Source organism: Nansenia antarctica (assembly GCF_963989245.1).
Source record: "Nansenia antarctica genome assembly, chromosome: 2".
Taxonomy (NCBI): Eukaryota; Metazoa; Chordata; class Actinopteri; order Argentiniformes; family Microstomatidae; genus Nansenia; species Nansenia antarctica.
This window is the reverse complement of record NC_137675.1, coordinates 25,923,382-25,945,020: the sequence shown is the minus strand read 5'-3', so window position 1 is coordinate 25,945,020 and position 21,639 is coordinate 25,923,382. Positions and strand designations below refer to the sequence as shown.

General features: G+C 43.3%; 2 protein-coding genes across 2 annotated transcripts; both read left to right on the top strand.

The window, feature by feature from the left end:
- The first annotated feature begins 2,613 nt into the window (after positions 1–2,613).
- Positions 2,614–5,499, top strand: sumo2a (small ubiquitin like modifier 2a). The gene is made up of 3 exons (XM_080522413.1): positions 2,614–2,705; positions 3,686–3,817; positions 4,507–5,499. Exons 1-3 carry the CDS (start codon positions 2,685–2,687, stop codon positions 4,639–4,641), a joined length of 288 nt encoding a protein of 95 aa, XP_080378539.1. The 5' UTR covers positions 2,614–2,684; the 3' UTR covers positions 4,642–5,499.
- A 470-nt stretch (positions 5,500–5,969) lies between these two features.
- Positions 5,970–14,542, top strand: jpt1a (Jupiter microtubule associated homolog 1a). Its single transcript, XM_080523667.1, has 5 exons — positions 5,970–6,135; positions 7,799–7,941; positions 12,128–12,234; positions 13,486–13,513; positions 14,122–14,542. The coding sequence occupies exons 1-5, from the start codon at positions 6,080–6,082 to the stop codon at positions 14,271–14,273; spliced, it is 486 nt and encodes a 161-aa protein (XP_080379793.1). The 5' UTR covers positions 5,970–6,079; the 3' UTR covers positions 14,274–14,542.
- Positions 14,543–21,639: the final 7,097 nt, after the last annotated feature.

Here is a 21,639-nt window from a genome sequence, read left to right as displayed (position 1 = left end):
GGAGTAGAAGTGTGGGGGAAGGGAGTCGGGGGGGCGGAGTGAGTTGTTGACCACTGAGAACAGGGCCCTGGTGTTCCCAGCACCAGCAGTGATTTTGTCTGTAAGATATTGGGATTTGGCTGAGGAGAGGGCGTCTTTGTAAAGGAGGATGTGGGCATGGTGCATCTGTTTGTGAACAGTGAGACCGGTTTTTCTTGAAAGCCGCTCCAGCTGACGTCCTTTGGCTTTCAGCAGACGTAGGTGAGGGGAAAACCAGGGGGCAGAATGGCGGAATGAGACAGTCCGGGTTTTGAGGGGCGCGAGTGAGTCCAGCAGAGTTTGGAGTCCATCATTATAATGAGAGACGAGCTGATCTGTGGTGCATGGGGGGGTGATGATGGGGAGAGTGTCGATGCCTGTTGTGAGATCTGCTAAATTAATGTGTCTGATGTTGCGGAAGGACATAGTACGTGACTGTTTGATTTTGGATAGAGACAAACTTAAGTTAAATGAAACAAGCATGTGGTCAGAGATGGGGAGGTCAACAGCAGAGGGGAGTGACACCTGAGCAACAGACCATGTCCAAAATATGACCTTTAGAATGGGTAGGGAAATCTTTTTAAAAAAAATATTAACACTAAATATATACAGGATATGCATGCGTACATACTTGACATACGTGCACAATACGTATGTAAGCATTCCATACATACATACATACATACATACAGTACATACATACAACATTGTAATACAATGCATTTTTACAATAAAAGTGTACTGATGTTATATTTACATTTTTGGGCATTTAGCAGACACCTTTATCCAATGCGATTTAAAACCATACATTTTGTCTAAGTAAACAAATCATCTATCCATCAGTCATAGCAAGAAAAGGCAATCTATGCAGGGGCCATTGGCAGTCATAATGCTATTATTATGCCTAGTATCATTATTCAGTACAACGGTGATTTCTGAAAATATATTTTTTTTATTGCTCCATTTACTCTGAACTGGATTGTAGTTACGGCACTTTAGATTGGCATAGAGTTTTGGTTTTAAGGCGGTGACATAAAATACTTAACTTGATGATCAAGGAGAGTTAGCCTAGCACGTGATAACAGCTGAAGTTGAAGTCACATGATATGATATTTTAGGCCGTTACACAACGTTACACAGTTATACGTTGAACTAATTGTACTGTGACAATCACCCCCTTGTCACTGCTTACTGGAAATAAGACCTTGACTGATTGGTTCAGTGCAGAGCCGCTCCTAGGCATTTAGGTGCCCTAGGCGAGAGTATGATTTGATGCCTCCCCCCCTTCCCCCCAAATGTTTGGGGCACCACCACCAGTACTGCCTCATCACCACCCACACATTCAACAGTAAGCCACCTTCGAGAGAGGGCACGCACGTTAGTTGCGGGCGGGAGGGGGGGGGGGGGTTCGCAAGAGGCGAGTGTGACTAATCGCGAAGCATAATAGAGACAGTAGGCTGAGACATATTTTCATAGAGACATGAAATTCATAGAGACAAAAAAAAAAAGGAAAAATTGGAAAAAGAAATTTGGCCATTTGGCGCCCTCCAGGCAGTTGGCGCCCTAGGCAACCACCTAGTTCGCCTATGCCTAGGACCGGCCCTGGTTCAGTGGGAAAAGCAAAGCCGCATTACTAATATCTCTTCCCTTTATCTCTATGTAGTCAACCTCTAAACTAAACTGATGTTTACAAATATGTACATTTCTAGCCTGCAAACTGCGACACTTCAAATGAATGTGCAATAACACTATGTGCAATATGACAACCCTAGTCGTCTATCTGTACAGTATAGTATAGTGGATAGTGTACATAGCCTTTATTTATTTATGTAAACCAGCTCCTTCCCTTCTTGTGTTTTTTTTTCTTTTTTTTTTCTTTCCTAGCACCGGAGGAGCCACCCCTCCTAAATGTCGTTGTTTGGTACCTGTACTATAGCAATGACAATAAAGACCATTCATTCATTCATTCATACCTCTGCACATACTGTATATTGCATAGTTGCCTATCACTACCATTCTTTCAAAATAAATGCATTATTATTATTATTATTAATGCTGTATTATTTAGTGTCTGTTAGAGATTGTTGAGTGTTGTTTCTTCTACTTAACAAAAGTATGTATTTTCAAAGAACTGTTTCTCTGCATAATGAATTAAAGTGTTCATTTTAAAAATATTGATGGTGATATTATTTATTGTTTTACTGTTATTTCGATGCCGTACATTTTGTCTACAAATCTCTCAAAGACAATTCAAGATTTGACTGAAATCATATTCAGCTCTAATGCGCACTTTGAACACATGAGATGGGCTACTTCTACATGTCGAATTTATAAAGTAAAGATTCCCACAGGTACAGCATTTTCAAAATAGGTTACACATAGCATTTTCCAACAGCCTTTCAATCATCGGAAACTCATAGTTTTGAGTTTGAAAAGAAAGCGGCGCATACAGAGGCTACGTTCGTAAATTCGCTCTGGAATCTGATCAGCACTCATGGATTGCCTCTCGTCCAATCAAATCACTTGGTCCCTTTATGACGTCGAACCCAGTGTGTGCTCCGGCGATCTCAGAGCGAATTTACGAACTGGGAGGCGCAGTAACCCGGGTCTGGCGCTGTGCTGCGCGACGTTTGCGGCGCAGAGAGAAACGCGCAAATTGAGCAGCCATGGCCGACGAGAAGCCCAAGGTGAGGAGCGAACCGGCTTTCGTTTTCAATATTTCCATATTTACAGTCAATAATGACGATTCGTTTGACGTGCTAAATGTTACGTGAGGTTCGGGGCAGTTTGATGTCTGGTGAATCGGTTTGGTAATAATGCAAAGATGAACAGAGAGCCAGGCAGGACAGTGTGAAGTGTTGAGCTAACGAGCTAGCGAGCTAGCTGCAAAAGACCCGGCTAGCCAGCAACAATGTCGCCTTTATATGATACATTTTAATTTTGTAAGTATATCCTCATAGCCTAACCATAGCGTATCTTACGCAAATGTAAAATTCCTGCTTTTTCAACATCATCAAAAGTGTTTTCTTGACTAGTATATTCTTGCTAGCTAGCCAGCTAATGAGGCTAGTTGAGAGGCTAGTTGAGCTAGCTAGGTAGCCTGTTAGCTAAATCACTCAGCTGCTATGATCATTGATTGATTACAATGTGAATTAGAAACCACAATGTTAACCAGGCATGTGACTTATGAACTTGTCTTTGATGGTAAGTTAACTTCTGAACGTGCCCCAGCCGCTCCACATGTTTGATCTGTTCCACCACCAGCACACCTGATTCAACTGATCAAGTACAAACCATAATTGCTTTGTACTTGATTAGTTGAATCAGGTGTGCTGGTGGTGGAACAGATCAAATATGTGGTGCGGCTGGGGTGCCCCGAGGAGAGGGTTGGGAAACACTAATCTAATGTAGCAACTTGTTGTACATGTAGCTAGTACAGAGAAAACACCCCCTCTTCTCCCTTCCTCCCCTCTCCCCTCCACATCTCTCCTACCCTCCTCTCCTCTCCCCTCGCCTCCCCCATCCTCTCCTCCCCCATCCTCTCCTCCCCCATCCTCTCCCCTCCCCTCCCCCATCCTCTCCTCTCCCCTTGCCTCCCCCCTCCTCTTCTCTCCCCTCGCCTCCTCTCCCCTCACATTATGAGTGACACAATAATCTGTCCCTACAGGAAGGAGTGAAGACTGAGAACAACGACCACATCAACTTGAAGGTGGCAGGGCAGGACGGCTCGGTTGTTCAATTCAAGATCAAGAGACACACGCCTCTCTGTAAACTCATGAAGGCTTACTGCGAAAGACAGGTGAGACACCAGCATCCGTATTATCATCATCATCATCATCAGTATATTCGAGGCCCCCTGTTTAAACTGAGACTGAGACAGATACTGATGATGATGATGATAATAATAATAAGAAGAGGTACTAATAAATAATAATAATTTATTTTGTACAGCACTTTTTACTCAGGCACTATGGAGAGAACAATAATAGGTGTCCTGCGCCCCATGACCAAGAGGACATCAGTGTAGCCAGAGGGACACATTCAGTCTTACAGCTGTCATTCAGAGTTACCCATCCCAGAATAAAAGAGGGGTGGAGTGCAATACTTACTTACTTACTTAGGCCCTTAACTCCCAGTGGAGCATAGGCCATTGACGACTCTTCTCCATCCAGCACGGCTTTGGGCTATCTTCTCCGTCTCTCCCCAGCTGATACCATGTATTTTCAGGAGTGCAATACAATAATAATAATAATAATAATAATAATAATAATAATAACAATTCTTCATTCTTCTAGCCTTGTAGGTTACGTTTTCTTAGAATGACTGCTGGATAGATGATTCACTTAGGCCTACTTAGACAAATGTATTTGTAAGTTGCTTTTGGGCTGAATGCCAAAAGAGTAATGTAATGCAACACACTGCAATGGAGAGCAATGCTTATGTTCGTATCTGAAGAGGGATTTTAATGTTGTTGTCGCCACTCCACAGGGATTGACAATGAGGCAAATACGTTTCCGGTTTGATGGTCAACCCATCAACGAGACAGACACACCAGCACAGTTGGAAATGGAAGATGAAGACACAATCGATGTGTTCCAGCAGCAAACAGGAGGTTTTCAATGAAGACTACGGTTTCCAAGCAACACCCCTACCTCCCCTGTCACCTCTTCACCCTGATAATCATCACCGTACCAATTATGACCAGTGTCAATATCATTCAGTCTGATATGTTCACAAATGCACAGAAAATGCCGTTGCATACTTACGGCCAAGCTCCACCTGCTGCGTTGCGTCAACTCGCCATCTGCGTCGCGTCAACTTCCCGTTGTCCAAGCTCCACCTGCTGCGTTGCGTCAACGTTGTCAACGTTCTACTCTAGCTCCACTGGTTAGCTCGTACTTGGAGCTGTCCGTGGTACCACGTGGTACAATTGGTCTCATTGTGACGTCTGCGTCCACCGTCAAAAATCAAACTTTTTGGAATGTCTACTTTGGACGCAGCCATCGGACGCAACGCTGACGCAACGCAGCAGGTGGAGCACCTTTCATTGATTACAATGCATTTGATCCCAATTTCGGACGCAACGCACATTAGACGCAACGCTGACGCAACGCTCGATGGCCATGGTGGAGCTTGGCCGTTACAGTCCTAGCATCTTGTACATAACCATCTGATGGACAGCGAGGATAGATTTTGTCAGCCATTTTCTTTTTCATGTTTTCCGGGAAACAAATAATCGAAGTCTTCTATTAATCACTGGCCGTCATCTTTTTGGAAGGTGTGCAAGTTCTTAACATCTAATTCCGCTAGTTTTTGACAAATTGCTGGTCAACAGACGTTTCTGTTTTGTTTTCCAGAGTTGGTTTCTTGATCTTTTTTATACTTATGTGATAAGAGGTTTTGTTTGAGATGGAGCTTTTGTTGATGTTCTCAACTGCATTTGCATTTGCATTTCCTTACATCTGTTGTTAAAATAAATTGATTCTTTTTTTTTTAACAGATGTGTCTTGTGTCTCTTTCCTTATTGATTTAAAGTCTATTGTCTTTGAATGAGTGGGGGATTAACACATCATTAGGGTAGATTGGCACTTTGGCAGGGCGCTGTTACTGTGTGTCAGGCTGTCAGCATTTATGGCAAACCCACTGACCATTATCGAATATACAATATATTTACAAGAAAGATTTTTTTAGATTAAGCATGAATTAAAGGCAATTAAAATGATAGGATTCAAAATCAACAGAGGATGTCACAAACCAGACATTTACGGATGCTCTTGGGGGAGGGACCGTTACTTTCGCACACGGATTCTCCAATCAAATGCACGATTTATGAGACGTAAACCAATCAGACGAGTCAGACATCCGCTTGTGGGCGAGACTTCGGCGGGCCACTCCCTCTCCACGTTCTGAGCGGCCGACTGATCAGTGTTGCATAGCGACCGGGTGGAGCACCAGTTTCTAGAGTATGAGGTTTTGGTGACATTTTGGTTTAAAAAAACAAAAAACGAACTCTCTAAATTGTTTTTTTTCCTCTGCACGCTTATCAACCTTACCTATAACAATGACGACGACAACCATATATTCGGGGATGGAACCCGGTAACAAAAACAGCTCCAGGTAAAAAAGGACTATCTGCAGCCTCCCTGCTTTTGGACTAACTGCCGTTAGCCAGCTAGCTAGCCAGCTAGCTGTCACTGTCAAACAATAGACCGCGTTGTCTTCGATGCGGTTTTAGTTGGTATGGAAACGTTTAGCTATGTTGCTGCTTGTTAATGTATTGTATTGTACCCTACAATGTGGCCGTTAGCTGCCTTTGTGTGGCCCTGGCCACCATTGGTAGTTGCCACACTGTCTTCCTCCCTTCGTGTTGATGCTGTGTGTGTGTGTGTCTGTGTGTGTGTGTGTACATTGAACACTGCTAGCTGGCTAGCATGTTTAGGCTAGCGAGGGAATGCAGACGTGTGGATGTAGGTGAAAGAAACCCAGCTAGCTAACGTTTAATACCGACTGTGCTTGTCATCCCGTCTTTTTTTTTTTTTTTAAATGAACGCAGGTAACATGATTGATACTAAAGCCAGCTTTACATGAAACTAAGACCATGGCTAGACACGGGATCAGCATCAGCTAGCTAATTTGATGGTTGGGTGGGGTCCCCCATGATGCTCATGTAGCTGTCTATCCTTCCAGTGGCAACCATGGGCAACCACGGCCCCTGACATCTAGGAATTGGTATCATCACAATGACTGAACTGTGAGCAATCAACTATGCAGATCTGGTCTCTGATTGGTCTCGTCCGCTTGATTGAGGATGAGAACAGTGAGTAAAACAGCTGTTCCTTTGACAGCTGGCTACAATGATATTTGTGTTTTATGACTCGCTGGCAGTGGCCGTTGAACACGTTTGTGTACCTCAACTCGGATAGTAGCTGTAGTGACATCAGATATGTTGGAAACAAATATGAATATGAAGGAAGTGGGCATCCACCTAATTTGCATCCTATGCATCCTGAAACTAAGAAGGCCCAAATGTCAATCTTACCAGATTGGCCACTAGTATTGCTATTTATTGTGATAACATGGCAGCTTCTGCTCTGCATTTAAGGCCACATGCAACAATGTGAAGTTAGTTTAATTTCATGCTGTGAAAAAAATGTCTTGTTTGGCCTCCGTGTTCTGGGCCTGTGTGTGTCACACCCATTGTCATCCCCTTCTTCTTTTTTAAGGTTAGTTTTTTTTCTCAGTGGGGCAGTCCCACTCATATTTTTCATTTTATTGGATAGAAATAGTGAAGATAGACAGGAAAGTAAGGAGAATATCGTGTCAGCAGACTATGCCGACATGGGCATAATGTGCACTGTAGACCACAGGACCCCCCCAGGCCACATCATCCGCTTCTAAGTCCCTGGCCTTAAGGTCGCTGTGGTTCACCTCCCTGCAGGGATGGACAGCAGGGCCAGGAGTCCACCATCTTACCCATGAATTCAAAGCAGTTGGCGTGTCAGCAGCAGAGCAGTGCAGTGGAGATGAGCTCTCCAGTGTGCCGGCCAGCCTGTCTGAAGTAGTGTTCTATCCCCGACCACCACAATGAGAAGGAAAACCTCATGTTCATTTTCCTGTTACTGTAATCTGCTATACCTATTTAGAGAGAGAGAGGGAGGGAGAGCGCCAAGAAAGTGAGTAAGTGAAATTTCCATCTCATTAATTTATATTTCTGTCTGTCTTTGTCTCTCTCTCTCCCTCCCTCCCACCCATACCTAACCCCCCCCCCCCCCCCCCATAGGGTTCTGCGCCCTCCGGGTGGAGCCTCCAACATCTCCTTCGGCACAGATGAGGAGAAGGCCCCCACCCGCAAGAACAAGATGGCCTCCAACATCTTTGCTGAGCCAGATGACCCCCACGCTCACCGAAGGAACAACCCACCTGGTAACTTAGAAATCCCCAACCCTAAAATCACCACACACACACACACACACACACACACACACACACACCGTTAAACCGTTCCCGAATAATACCCCAGTTTTCGGTTAAACCACGGGATTCAAAAAATATATTGTTGTAGGGCATTTCAAACGAGGTACTTTCTGCAAACCTGAATACATTTATGTCGAACACCGTGTGAAAGCACCGGAAGCACAGTCACAACACAATCAGGTTACTTCATAGTTTCACAAATATACGTGGAAAGGCACACTTTAGGGTTAGGGTTGGGCTACACCGTACATGAAAATACATGGAACACATAAAATACATGAAACACTTAACATACCTAGCTCCGCTTATCAAGGGTGCAAGGAAGACCTATGAAGAGTGATATCTTGGAACAGCGTCTTACTTGAATGAACGGCTCTTCCTCATCATTCGTTCTTACACAACGTTTCAACTGCTGCTCAAGGTGTTTCAGTTTTCAAATACTGCTGCTCAATAATCGCAGAAATATTTGACTTAGAATTCTGCAGTGAACAACAGAGCTTTTCATAAAAAGTAGAGCTGTCAAAATATAGAGCTTTCAAAATAAATGTAGTAATACCCCGTGGATAGATGCAGCATTACATTTGCGGTCACTTAGTGATTTCGTACCCTTCTGAGAAGCGGTCACGAGACACGATTATGATTGCTTCTAAATAGTATTCTTTGATAGGTTATTTATTTGACAAATAATTGTATTTCTTTACAAACCGTCCTGTCATCACTTTCAATAGCGTCTTCAACCACCGACAGTGGCTCTGGACAAACACTCTTCAGGCCTTTATTATAGCAATTTAGGATGGTTTTATGGCTGTATTGACAAAAAAAGATGCTATTTTTGAATACAGAGGTTCTTAGGTTAAACCAAAAAACCAGCCAACCCTGACACACACCCTTAAGCTGTGTGTACGACTTACGACCTCAGGGATATTGTCTCTACATGAAGCAGATGTTCTTTGCCTCAGATTTATGATGCACATCCCTTGCTGTCATTGCCATTCATTTATATGACCCAATTTACTCTCAACCCAAATCCATAGTCTTTAGATATTCCATTATTGGTTTCCTTTCATTTATTGACAGTCTCATCACTCCTTCACTGACGCAGGGGCCCCTCTGCCAGGACTGAGCCATGCTGAAATATTTATGAGGGTCTGAACTGCCTCCAAGCCTCCGTATCAGGCCTTCTCGTGTGTGGGGGGGGGGTTGATGGGAGGCAGATCTCGCTCCATGTCCTCCTGACAGTACAGTAGTACGGTAGTGGAATGTGACTCCCACAATGTTCTGTTTCTCATTAGGGGGGCGGGGATGCTTTTAGTCTCAAATGGAACCTTTTCATGTCGTTTCCTGTCATCTCGTCTTCACCTCCCTCTCAAAAAGCGATTGAGAAGAACTATCTGAAGAGGTTGGACCATCTCCTCCGATTGATTTTTGGGAAGGAGAGAGTCTGTCTACTCTTACCCATCCTACTTCCCCCTGGCGGACAGGCTTATAAACAAGCCTACTTATCCCCAAGCTACACCTTAACGGTCCCTCCTGAGACATCTACTTCCCCCGCCCACCCCACCCCTGTACAGTTTCTGTACTGTTAAAATAAAAAGAGCACTAGCACTACGACTGCCCATGGCCCCCAGCATAGATTACTTTTTACTTCAGCATACAATACTCTATTATTTGAGCTATTTGTTTTGTTTTTGTGTTGCTCAGTTTATTGCTCATCTTGTATTGCTCAATTTGTCTCTTGTCTTTTACAACTATTGTCACATGTCCTAAATCTCTCACTTGTCTCTTATAACTATTGCCAATTTATTTCTCTTGTCGCTAGTACGTCGATGTAGAGAAACTGAAGCCTAAGAAATATTTTACTCTCTCTAATACTTATTAGGTATAACTGGATGTAAGAAGAACCTTGAAACTTAACTCTCTCCCTTCTCAAAATGCAATGGAGGAGGTTCCTCCACTTTGCACCATCACCTCCTACTCACAGTTAAGGAGGGGAGAGAATGAGAGGAATTCGATGAAAGAGTCACCCTGTCCCAACACAGAGTTCATGAAGAGGATGGCGTTGTGAGGTTGTTTAAGTCAGTCCATTACACAGTGGGGATCCATGGGCAATGGAACGGCTTCCTCTCAAAGGAAGCTTTGTCTGCACCAGTCGACACTCGTCTTCTCAGCTTTCCCTCTAGATGATGAACGCGAACACATAAAGAGACTTAATATAGCAAAGTAAGTAGCCTTGAGAACCGATGGTTCTGGAGCCTAATGGCCCATAGGCCAGGAGCCTGTCTCCTGTTTCCGTAGAGTGAGGCGGCTTAATGTACAAGTACACCCCCTGGACATGACACTGGTATGTCGCAGGGTCTTATAATAATAATGATAATAATAATACATGCCTTTTAACTGACACTTATCCAAAGCCACTTACATTGCAGTGAGAGTGCACATTCTTCTGTATATATGGTCCCAGCGGGAATCGAACCCACAACCTTGGTTTTAGCAGGTGAAACCAACTGAGCCACAGAGGACCACATTTGTGCAGTATCTCACTAACCTGTTTGCTTTGGGGACTTCCACCTCATGCTGTAAACTGAAAGGTCAAATGATGTGTGGGTTGTTGGTGTTGGCAACCTAATGGCAGGGTGTTGAACTGGGCATTCTCCCAGCCATTGTGTTATGGCCAGTGTATTATCAGTTTCATTCTTGCTCACAGCTCTTTGTATATAAGTACAATACAACGAAAATGCAGTTTAGCATCTAACCAAAAATGTAAAGTAGTGATATAAGAACATGATATAAAGAAAACATGACAATGATAGTGATAGGTAAGTGTGCAAAATACAGTATGTGCAGAGGTAGTATTGTAGACATCAGTTTAGTTTAGAGGTATATTCAATTATGAGCTATGTACAGTTAAGGTAGCTTGTACAGTGTGGTAGCTTATGTACAGTATGTAATGTGCAGATGTGTAAAATTCATGATAACTACATGACCAATGTTGTTATTCAAGTAGCTTGACACGCCCTTCCCTGTCCAGAAGAAAACATTCCTAGGGCTTAACTCTTGTGTTGATCTGAAAGGATTGGACAGATAGGCGGTCGGCTTTAAGCCAGATTGTGTGTGTGTGTGTGTGTCTGACTGAAAGGTTTGGACAGGTAGGGCTTAAAGCCAGATTGTGTGTGAGTGTGTGGCTGCTTTTAACTGTTACACCCTCTGAAACATCCATGTAACTGATAGTTATCCCCATGTACCTCTATCCTCAGTGTTTCTTAAACCTCAATTCTGGTATGAGAAATGAGTTGAATGTGTGCCATGCGAGACTTCCACGTGAGCGTCAGGCTATAGTTATAATACCTCTGCTCCCAACCAACGGGGCTACGCAGCGGGCGCGCTGTTCAGTCACGGCTTTTCACTCTCGTCTCGGCGCCCCGGTGGTGGAACGAGCTTCCCAGCGCTGCCAGGACTGCAGAGTCACTACCTATCTTCTGCCGTAGACTGAAGACCCCTCCTCTAGTCGAGCTACATCTTGACTGTCCCTCCTAAAGACCTCTTCACCCCCCCCCCCCCCACCACCACTACCCCTCTGTACAGTTCCTCTGCTGTTAATTATAACAAAATAAAAGAATCCTTCCTTCTAGCATTGTGACTGCCAATGGCACCTGGTCCGAGCATAGATGTTTTTCCTTATGATGATGGACGACGTCGAGACGACTCACTTACTTCTTTAGACTTGTTGTAAGTCGCTTTGCCATGACAACGTCTGATAAGGGTCAAAAATGTAAATTCTATCCATATCTCGGATAGTGTTTAGAAGATCCGTATCTTCTAAGCCAACATTTAAACAGGCCCTCAAAACCCACCTCTTCATGCTTGCCTTCACCAGTTAACCCTCTCCCCCCCTCCCCTTCCCATGTGTCCCCAGCACTACCTTAATTAGGCCCCTATACTTTCTTTTATTTCTTTTGTTTCTTTTTATTATTACTACTCAATCTTTACAACACTCAGTTTGTAAAGCGTCTTTGAGTGTCTAGAAAAGTGCTATATAAGTCTAATGTATATTATTATTATTATTATTATTATACACACTAAACCGTGTGTGTGTGTGTGTGTGTGTGTGTGTGTGTGTGTGTGTGTGTTGGGACAGGTGGGAAGCCCACAGGTGTGCTGTGTGGAGAGCCCTCGGCCCCCCTGAGGAGAGCCGGAGCTCCGTCCTCCAACAACAACAACCACTCAGACGAGGCCAACGTCGGGGTGAGACCAGGGGTCATCTGTTGGGGAGGAGTGTGTGTGTGTGTGTGTGTCTGACTAGGAGAGGTGTGCGTGCGTGCGTGCCTGTCTGTCTGTCTGTCTGTCTGTCTGACTAGTGTGTGTGTGTGTGTGTGTGTGTGTGTGTCTGACTAGGACAGGTGTGCGTGCGTGCGTGCCTGTCTGTCTGTCTGTCGGTCTGTCTGACTAGTGTGTGTGTGTGTGTGTGTGTGTGTGTGTGTGTGTGTGTGTGTGTGTGTCTGACTAGGAGAGGTGTGCGTGCGTGCCTGTCTGTCTGTCTGTCTGACTAGTGTGTGTGTGTGTGTGTGTGTGTGTGTGTGTGTCTGACTAGGAGAGGTGTGCGTGCGTGCGTGCCTGTCTGTCTGTCTGTCTGTCTGTCTGACTAGTGTGTGTGTGTGTGTGTGTGTGTGTGTGTGTGTGTGTGTGTGTGTCTGACTAGGAGAGGTGTGCGTGCGTGCCTGTCTGTCTGTCTGTCTGACTAGGAGAGGGGTGTGTGTGTGTGTGTGTGTGTGTGTCCGTGCGCGCCCACCCACAGTGGCCTAGGCCAGTTTCATGCAGGGTGGTGGATAGTGAGTTGGACTGGTGATCAGAAGGTCATGAGTTCCAATCCCACCTGGGAACACCACCACTAGTGTTCCCTTGAGTAAGGCACTCGGGGCTAAATTACTCCAGGGAGACTGTCCCTGTAATCTCTCATTTCTAATCTCTGGGTTATTTATCTGATAAAAGTGTCTGCTAAATGGTTAAAATGTCAAATGTAGTATCGGTGTGTTTGTGTATAGGCTTTCCGTTCCAACCATTGAGCAGTAACACACTTCCTACAAATTTCAATCGAGTTAGTTAGTGATTTAGTCAAATTAATCAGTTGTATGGCTACTGTTTGAGGCGGAACCAAAGCCTGGCAATCTCACTGGCCTGAGTGTGATCACCACCATACACTGCCTCAATTAATGGACTGTTTCGGCTAAGCATTTGGCTGACCTTCCTAAAACAATGTTTTTGTCTCGTTGAGCGGCTGGGGGCGGCTGTGGTTCACGAGGTAGAGCCGGCGTCTAATGAACGCAGGCCCGGCGGTTTGATCCCTGGCTGGCCACGTGTCGAATAGGGGTGGGACGATTAGAAAATTTCAATGCGCTATAATATAAGTGCAGTCCCTTTTCCAATGTGTGGTTGGAGAGTTTGGTGGTCAGTTTTTGATTCTAATGTATGCATTCTTTCCCTCCACTTTTTCCTCAGGAGGGAGACAATGATATGGGGAGTGCTGGTAAGGACTAATGTGACCTTGTGACTAATGTTGCCTTTTCCCTGTTCGCAAGGTCCCTGGTTCGATTCCGGCCATCGACAAATCCTGCACGTCATCCCCCCTATCTCTCTCTCTCTCTCTCTCTCTCTCTCTCTCTCTCTCTCTCTCTCTCTCTCTCTCTCTCTCTCTCTCTCTCTCTCTCTCTCTCTCTCTCTCTCTCTCTCTCTCTCTCTCTCTCTCTCTCTCTCTCTCTCTCTCTCTCTCTCCCAGTAAAGCAGAAACGCCCTAAAAACAATTGAATGAGAAAGTGTCCAAACTTTTGACTGCTACTGCATTTATTTAAAAAGGAAAAAAAGAGAAGCTCTTCTAATAGGTTTCATGTGTTAGTTTACATACTCAAGTCCCTGGTGTATACAGAGTGTTTATTTTAGTTAAGCGTGTTGTCTCGTGTCCCCTGGTGTGTAGATGTTGGTATATAGCAGTGTTTGTGTGTATACAGAGTGTTTATTTTAGTTAAGCGTGTTGTCTCGTGTCCCCTGGTGTGTAGATGTTGGTATATAGCAGTGTTTGTGTGTATACAGAGTGTTTATTTTAGTTAAGCGTGTTGCCTCGTGTCCCCTGGTGTGTAGATGTTGCTGAGGAGCCCGAGGCTGTGCCAGAGCAGAGGGAGGAAGCCCCCCAGCCCACGGGCCCCCCAGGACAGTCCTCTGCAGCAGGGGGGGGGGCAGCCAACGGCCGCAGGAACCCCCCCGGGGGCAAGTCCAGCCTCATCCTGGGTTGAATCCCCACCCACCCAACCAACCACCCACCCATCCATCCTACCTTCTCTGTGTCTCTCTTCTCTCTTCTCTCCGAACTCCGCCATCTTTTCTCTTTTGTTTTTTTAAAAGGAAGAATCCCTCGTTCACCTGTGTGTCCAGGAATTCCGTCCACCTGTCCCCCCCCCCCCCTCATCCCAATCCCCAAGTCCATTGTTTTGATATCCCCCTTTTTTTAATTTTTCTAAGAGTTTTTTGGATAGAAGCACTTAAAGAACTTTATGTATCTGATTCAAGCCAGACCCCCCCCCCCCCCCCCCCCCCCCCCGCCCTCCCTCCCCCCGTAGCGCGTCGGTCCTGCTGGAGAAGGCATGAGGTTTCCGTTGTCCTTCACTCTAAAACCCTTTGGTGTAAATGGCAAAAAGCTCTGATGATGCGTCATCCGTTTCTTAAACTGCAAAAAAAAAAGTTGCAAAAAAAGATAATGAAGTTGTTGCTTTTGCACCGTGTTCATTGTTGGGCAAAAAACTGCATGCATGATGTCCTTGGTCTGTTCGACTCAACCAAATTTCTTGGTGAAGCAATTGTTCAAAAAAAAAAAAAGATAAAAGAAATTAAATGTGAAGGATTTTGTGTTTGATTTAAGATTATTATTATCACGCTGGACTAAATTGTGAGTTGTATTAATTTGGGGGGATGAATACATGATAATGTAGTGTTGCATGAAGTCGAGCTTGAACATTTCTATGCGATGTTGTTGTCCACATGAGGGAGCCAAGCTGTCAAATAATTCATAACATTTCCGAGGACCAAACCAGTTATGTCCTGAGAATGTCCGTAATGTGATTAAAATGGAGAATCAGATGTGATTATTATCATTTTGTTTTATTTTTTTGTATGCCTAGTCCTTACATTTCAGTGTTCCTATAACTCCAGCCAGTTATGAGTGCCAGTGTTTTCTTTTTCCAAGAGACCCTTTCTCAACAACAAAGTATGCCTGTTTGTGTGTGTTTGTACCCTATCAGACTTCATGCCAACTTGAAAAGTGACCTTATGACAGCTCTGCCTATTCATTGTTAAGCCTATTTTGCTGTTAAACCCTAGAGATGCTAGAGTTGCATAATTTCTGTGTTAAATTTCTATGTTACCCTCCATTTTGTTTGTGATTTGTTCTTGTTTACACTACTGTCATGGTCCCTCGTATGTCTCAGCCCTCGTCAACAGGCTGTCATGTGCAGGAAAAAGCAGAAGTTCAATTTGAATGTACATGTTAATGGAATTTAAAATGAACTTGAACTCATACTTCTTTTTTTTCTTTTTTTCTTTCTTTTTAAAAGTGTAGACCTAGTTGTTTAAGGGTACAATACACAGGGGTCTGGAAAAATCTAATAATTTCACATAACTTGTTCATCTGAGTTCATGCAGGTTTGTTAGTCACTGTAGAAGTCCCTGAATAAATATTGGCACAAATGAAAAATGATTAAAGTCACTTTTGACCATACCCGTCTGACTGTGCAGTTGATGCTTTGCGGGAGTGGGAGTTCTCCTGTATATGCTGTAGGTTGCTCTGGTTTCTCACTAACAATAACTTAAATAATAACTTTTTATTTGTAAAGCACTTTTCCTGCAAACGTTGCAGCTCAAAGTGCTTTAATTATATCATTATATATTCATAATTTTATTATTTAGTCATTTAAGGGCAATATTAAAAAGATGGGTTTTTAGTTTAGACTTGAACAAATATTATTTGCTGAGGCTGCATCCCTAATGTAAAGTGTCAGTGCACTCCACAATCTGGGTGCGTAAAATGAGAATGCAGCCTCACCAAATCTCTTTTGGACATGTGGTACACAGAGAAAGCAAAAGGTATTTCAGACATTCTGGTGCTGTGCCAAATCTTGTCCTTCAGTCCCACAATGTTTTGGTCTTCTAAGTCAAGTAGGTAAGATGCAGAATTTACATTTACATTCACATTTTTTGCATTTAGCAGACGCCTTTATCACTCTTTCCCCCCACCTCAATCTCTGGGAACGATCATTTCATAGATTGGTTTGATGGGCAGCATAATTCTCGTGTGCTCAATTAAATCAAACAATTTCAACTATTGCGATGACTGATGGGTAGATGATGCTCTTACTTAGACAACATGTATTTGTTGGAGGTCGCTTTGGATAACGTGATAACCGAAATTGCCACATGTCGAGTCAAAACGAAACCGAAATTAAACAGCATAGATCGATTTTTATCGGACTGCCAGAATCAACTCAGACCTCGAAGGTGACAACAACGCCGGAGAGCTTCAACGGTAAGGTTTTTTGTTATATTATATATACTATAATAAGGGACATTAATAAGACGCGTTTATTTCTGCTGTCCTGAGGCTGAAGTTTACCGTCAGCTACTTCGGGGAAGGGGGAGCAAAACTTGAATGTGAAGGATTTGTGTTTGATTTTAGATAAGGGGGAGTCTTGCAGGTTGGCAAGTGACTTGCAGGTCACTTGCCAATGTGCCAATATGATTACCCCTTCAAATGTACAGACACACATTGTGTATGATTGTAAATGTGTTATTATTAAAAGTGTGTAGGCTATTCCTTTAAAATGGGTTGGCGGTTGTTGTATTGTGGATTTCTCCACGGCGACAAGGAAAAGCCGTGACAGAATAGCGCGACCGCTGCATATTACAGTAAGTGGTATATTAGAATACTGTAATGAATTCCGCAATCATCATGAATTCTAATATCCTAAAATTCCACTCTACATGCTACATGTTTACCAGTCTGGGAGGTGGTGATTGTGAATTATTACATTGAGATTGACTTCAATGATTTACTATCCAACTGGTACAACTTAGTAGTAAAGTGAAAGTTCTCTTGTTATGAGTAGGTTGTGTAAACACAGCTTTCTGGTGTTCAACATTCTCAAGCTTTCCCACACACCATATTGGCTGGGCTACTGCAAGCAATTAGTGGAAAAGTTTGCCAAGGCTCACACCTTAAACCACAACGTGAGTTGGAACGAGCCGCACGTTTTGACACCTCTCATTTTGCTATAATAATAATAATAATAATAATAATAATAATAATAATAATAATAATATATATGTACAATAACAATACGTGTTGCTTGCAGTAGCAAGCACACTTAATAACCATACAAAATAGACCAGTTCCTTGTTCAGCACTTCCCTAAAGTTGCTGAACACACAGGGACAAGTAAAACCTGAAAGTTTCAAACGTGCGTGCGTGAGAGAGAGAGAGTAGAGCAGTAGGCCATCAGGTAACAGACAGGTTGTCATGGTGAAGGAAGCTGATCTCACGTTATGCAAAACACATCACATCAGACAGACAGACAGACAGACAGACACACACACACACACACACACACACACACACACACACACACACACACACACACACACACACACACACACAGACAAACAGACACACACACACACACACACACACACACACACACACACACACACACACACACACACACACACACACACACACACACACACACACACACACACACACACACACACACACACACACACACACACACACACACACACACACACACACCAGTGGCGTACCGCAAAATCCCGAGCCCTTTCGCAACGGAGGTAAAAAAAATAAAAAGTGCGTTTTTTAGAGGCCGATGCGTTATTGACGTTGCGAAATTTCGCAATATGCACTCTACATTATAAATGCTTGACTTAGCAAAAGGTACAAACAAGTGAGAGCAATAACTAAAACCAAATGGTAGACTACATCAGTAGAATGTATTATAAGTAGAAAAGTACAAGCTTTATTTCTTTTAACAAAGTGTGGTGTGCACAGCAGCGCGATAACTGTAAACATATAAGCTGTAGACTCTCCGCTAAGGGTTGCCAGATGGGATTGAGAATTTCCAACCTAACCAATCTAAAAACTGCTAAATCCACCAAAAACCAGCCCATCTGACAACCCTGTCGCCGCTGCATCAGAGTCTACTTTTTGCGTAAAATTGGCCAGGGTTAGTCAAATCCTTTGTTGGACATCTCGTTTCTTAAGTCCTGGTATATTGTGGCATTTCTTTACTTTTTGCCATCTGGTCTAGGAATACCCAGGGAGACGCAGACAGCAGAAGTAGAATAGAATAGTAGAATAGAAAAAGAAGCAGCTATATATAGCCTAACCATGCTGAATTATGATGCACTGACAGCCTGTGACTGTGAACCTGGCCGGACCCTGCCCTTCTGCCTGAGTTTGAGTATGATGCTGCCCAAATAAATGTTATTGTTTAGTGCTGTTTGATTGATTGATTGATTGAAAACTTTATTAGAATGTTTGCAGAAGTAGGTACATGAAAGTACATATTACATACAAGGTCAAACTAAGAGGATAAAAACCCAAGAAAGCCACTGGCTTATTTCAATTGGGGTCCTTGATTTTCAATTCATCGTTACATGTAAGACAGACATAAGAAAAGAACTAGTACTATCTACATGATAATACAGACAAATAACTATTACTATCTACAAGATAAACGTACATCCATCATGGGAAGAACAATACAACAAAACATAAGGTATGTACAGCGGGTAGGACAGGTGGGGACATACACCACAGGTGGGGGCGGGGGACAAAACACAAAGTATGTACAGTGGGTAGTTCAGGTCTTTTAATCTGATTTTTGTTTTAGAGGGTCCAGTTACGGATTGCAGCCTCCTGAAAATGTTTTTTGAGAGTGTCTTTGAAGGTGGGCAGTGTTTTGCACTCCTTTAAGATTATAGGAAGGGCGTTCCACATCTTTACTGCATAGTTTGCAAACGAGTTTAAACCCTTGTTTGTGGTGCAACGCGGTTGAACGTGGTTCGTGGAGCTTCCTCTGGTGTTGTAAGTGTGGACGTTGTTCACTTTTTGGAAGTATGTTGACAGGTACTTGGGTGTCTTTGTGGTGTAGCGTATCTTGAAGACTAGGCCCAGTGCAAGCTGCTGCACTCTGTCAACTACTCGTAGCCAATCAAGGCTCAAAAAAATGAGCAGCGGTACGCTTTCGTGGTATTATATTGTGTGAATTATCATCTGTATGTTGTTTTTCTTTCACTCCGAATGTCCGAATAGAGAATCTACCACCACCTAAAGAATGCTTATTGTACTTTGTATTGTATTTTCGCTTGCTCATTTTCCTTGTGTCTCGCTGCCTACGTGTGACGTCAGTCATGTTGCTATTGGATACGGCTAACTATGTATATCTTTTTAAATATAGGCCTATATATTAAAATTAAGCTTGACACAATGAAGGGCCACTTATTTTCTTTGTTTCATATTTGTTTAAATTATAAAAAAAAAAAAAAAAAAAAAAATCCAATGTTAGGGGGCCCCCTAGTGGCTGGGGCCCCCCCGCGGTGCGTCGCTTGCGGGCCCGTCCGCTACGCCACTGACACACGCACACACACACACACACACACACACACACACACACACACACACACACACACACACACACACACACACACACAGACAGAGAGACAGACAGAGACAGACACACAGACAGACAGACACACAGAACAGCAGCATTAGCTGAAGGAGTGAGAGAGGATATTGCTCAATTCATGGTCACATTGATTAGTTCTCCTGAGACCTACTACCCAAAGACTACTGAACGGGCCTAATATTGTTATATTTAATAAACGCCATACAAGTGTGTGGTTGAAGATGCTATGAAAGTGATTTTTGTAAACAATGTAATTTGTCAATAAATTAACTGTCTAAAAAGATGTGTCACATGACAGCTTCTCCTCAGAACGGAGAATATTACGGCCGGATACAATAGGATACAATACAAATAGTTTTTGGTAGCGCATATGCCTGAAGAAGGTCATATGGAAGGAGATTAACTAAGTGACCATCGGAGATAAATCACTACTTCGGGACCCGCAGCCAAAGACAACCACAGAAGCCAGGTAGGCTTACCTGTGTATGCGCATTAAGCTGTATATTAATGGATGGTATACGGTTTGCATATTCACTGCTGTTTGGCTGATTGATTACCGAGTTGGTTTTTGAGTGCTGGCATTATCCTGGTTGAGCAGACTCTCGGTGCTGTGATGTCTAGATGCTGTCAAATAAGGAATCTTGTGGTGGGTTGACATAATTCACCCACGGAACTATGGGTTGGGAGTATTGTTCCGCACGGACAGATAAGTGCGTGGTACCCGAGTTGTTTAGTTCAGTTCTACTTACTGCTCTGCGTGTTCACAATCATTCATGTCCTTCATTAAACGTTTAGCTTTGACATTGGTCAACCCACCACAATCTCCGCTTTGTCTCTTTGAAGTTGCCGCTGCGCTGCTGATATGAATATGATGTTTGCTGGTTGAATTTCCTTTCGGTCTATGGATGCGTCTTAAATGCACAAAAAAGAAATCGCATTCCAGCGACCACTTATATTTGTTGCGACTGTGCTTCCGGTGTTTTCAACATTAATGTATTGTAGTAGTATAGCCTAATAGGGCTCCATTATTTGAAATTGGCGGATGAACAATGTCATTTTGAATTCCGGTTAACCGGAGTGTGGCCTGCATGCGCTGGAGGCTAAATCCTGTGTTGTTGAAATACAGGTGAATTTATTCCTAGTTATTGTGCTGCTGGCTTTGAGTGTTCTGCGTGAATCCTGTTGAGATGCAGGTGAATGCTGGCTATATCTTATTATATGCTGTTGGCATTGGCACCGTTTATCCTACTAGCCCCCAGCACTGTGTCTCCTGAGACATCTAGGCTACTACTTATAAATCAATTGTGTTTTGGGTTATTTATCTATTCATTTGGTCATTGTTCATGCACGGTAATGTTTTTGCTCTGCGACATGCTTTGTGTCAAGCTTTTGCTAAGTAAATATACAAGGAGTTACTTAGCTTGTCAACTCGTAAATAAGTCTATTGTTTAACTTTACACATATTATACTATGTTTTGCTGTGCTGTGGTAGAGAAGGCAAGAGACCATAATAGTGTTCACACATTCAAGCCTCTCTTTTTAATTGTTGTCCGTGAGCGGATAGTTCCTATTATATAAATTCTCATCTGAATCTGATCTGTCTCAAACTATGCCATGTTGTGCCCTTGAATTCGAGGGAATTGAGTCTTGAAAGTCCTTGAAAGGTTCTTGAATTTGATGTTTCAGAAGGTGTGGGAACCCTGCTCCTGACACATCTACTACCCCCCTGCACTGTGTCTCCTGAGACACCTACTACCCCCCAGCACTGTGTCTCCTGTGTCCTGAGACACCTGCTTCCCCCTATACTGTGTCTCCTAAGATTTCCAGTAACCTCCCTAACCCTAACCCTAAAAAAAATAATATATATATTTCTTTCTTCTTCTATCACGATGACTACCAAATCAAT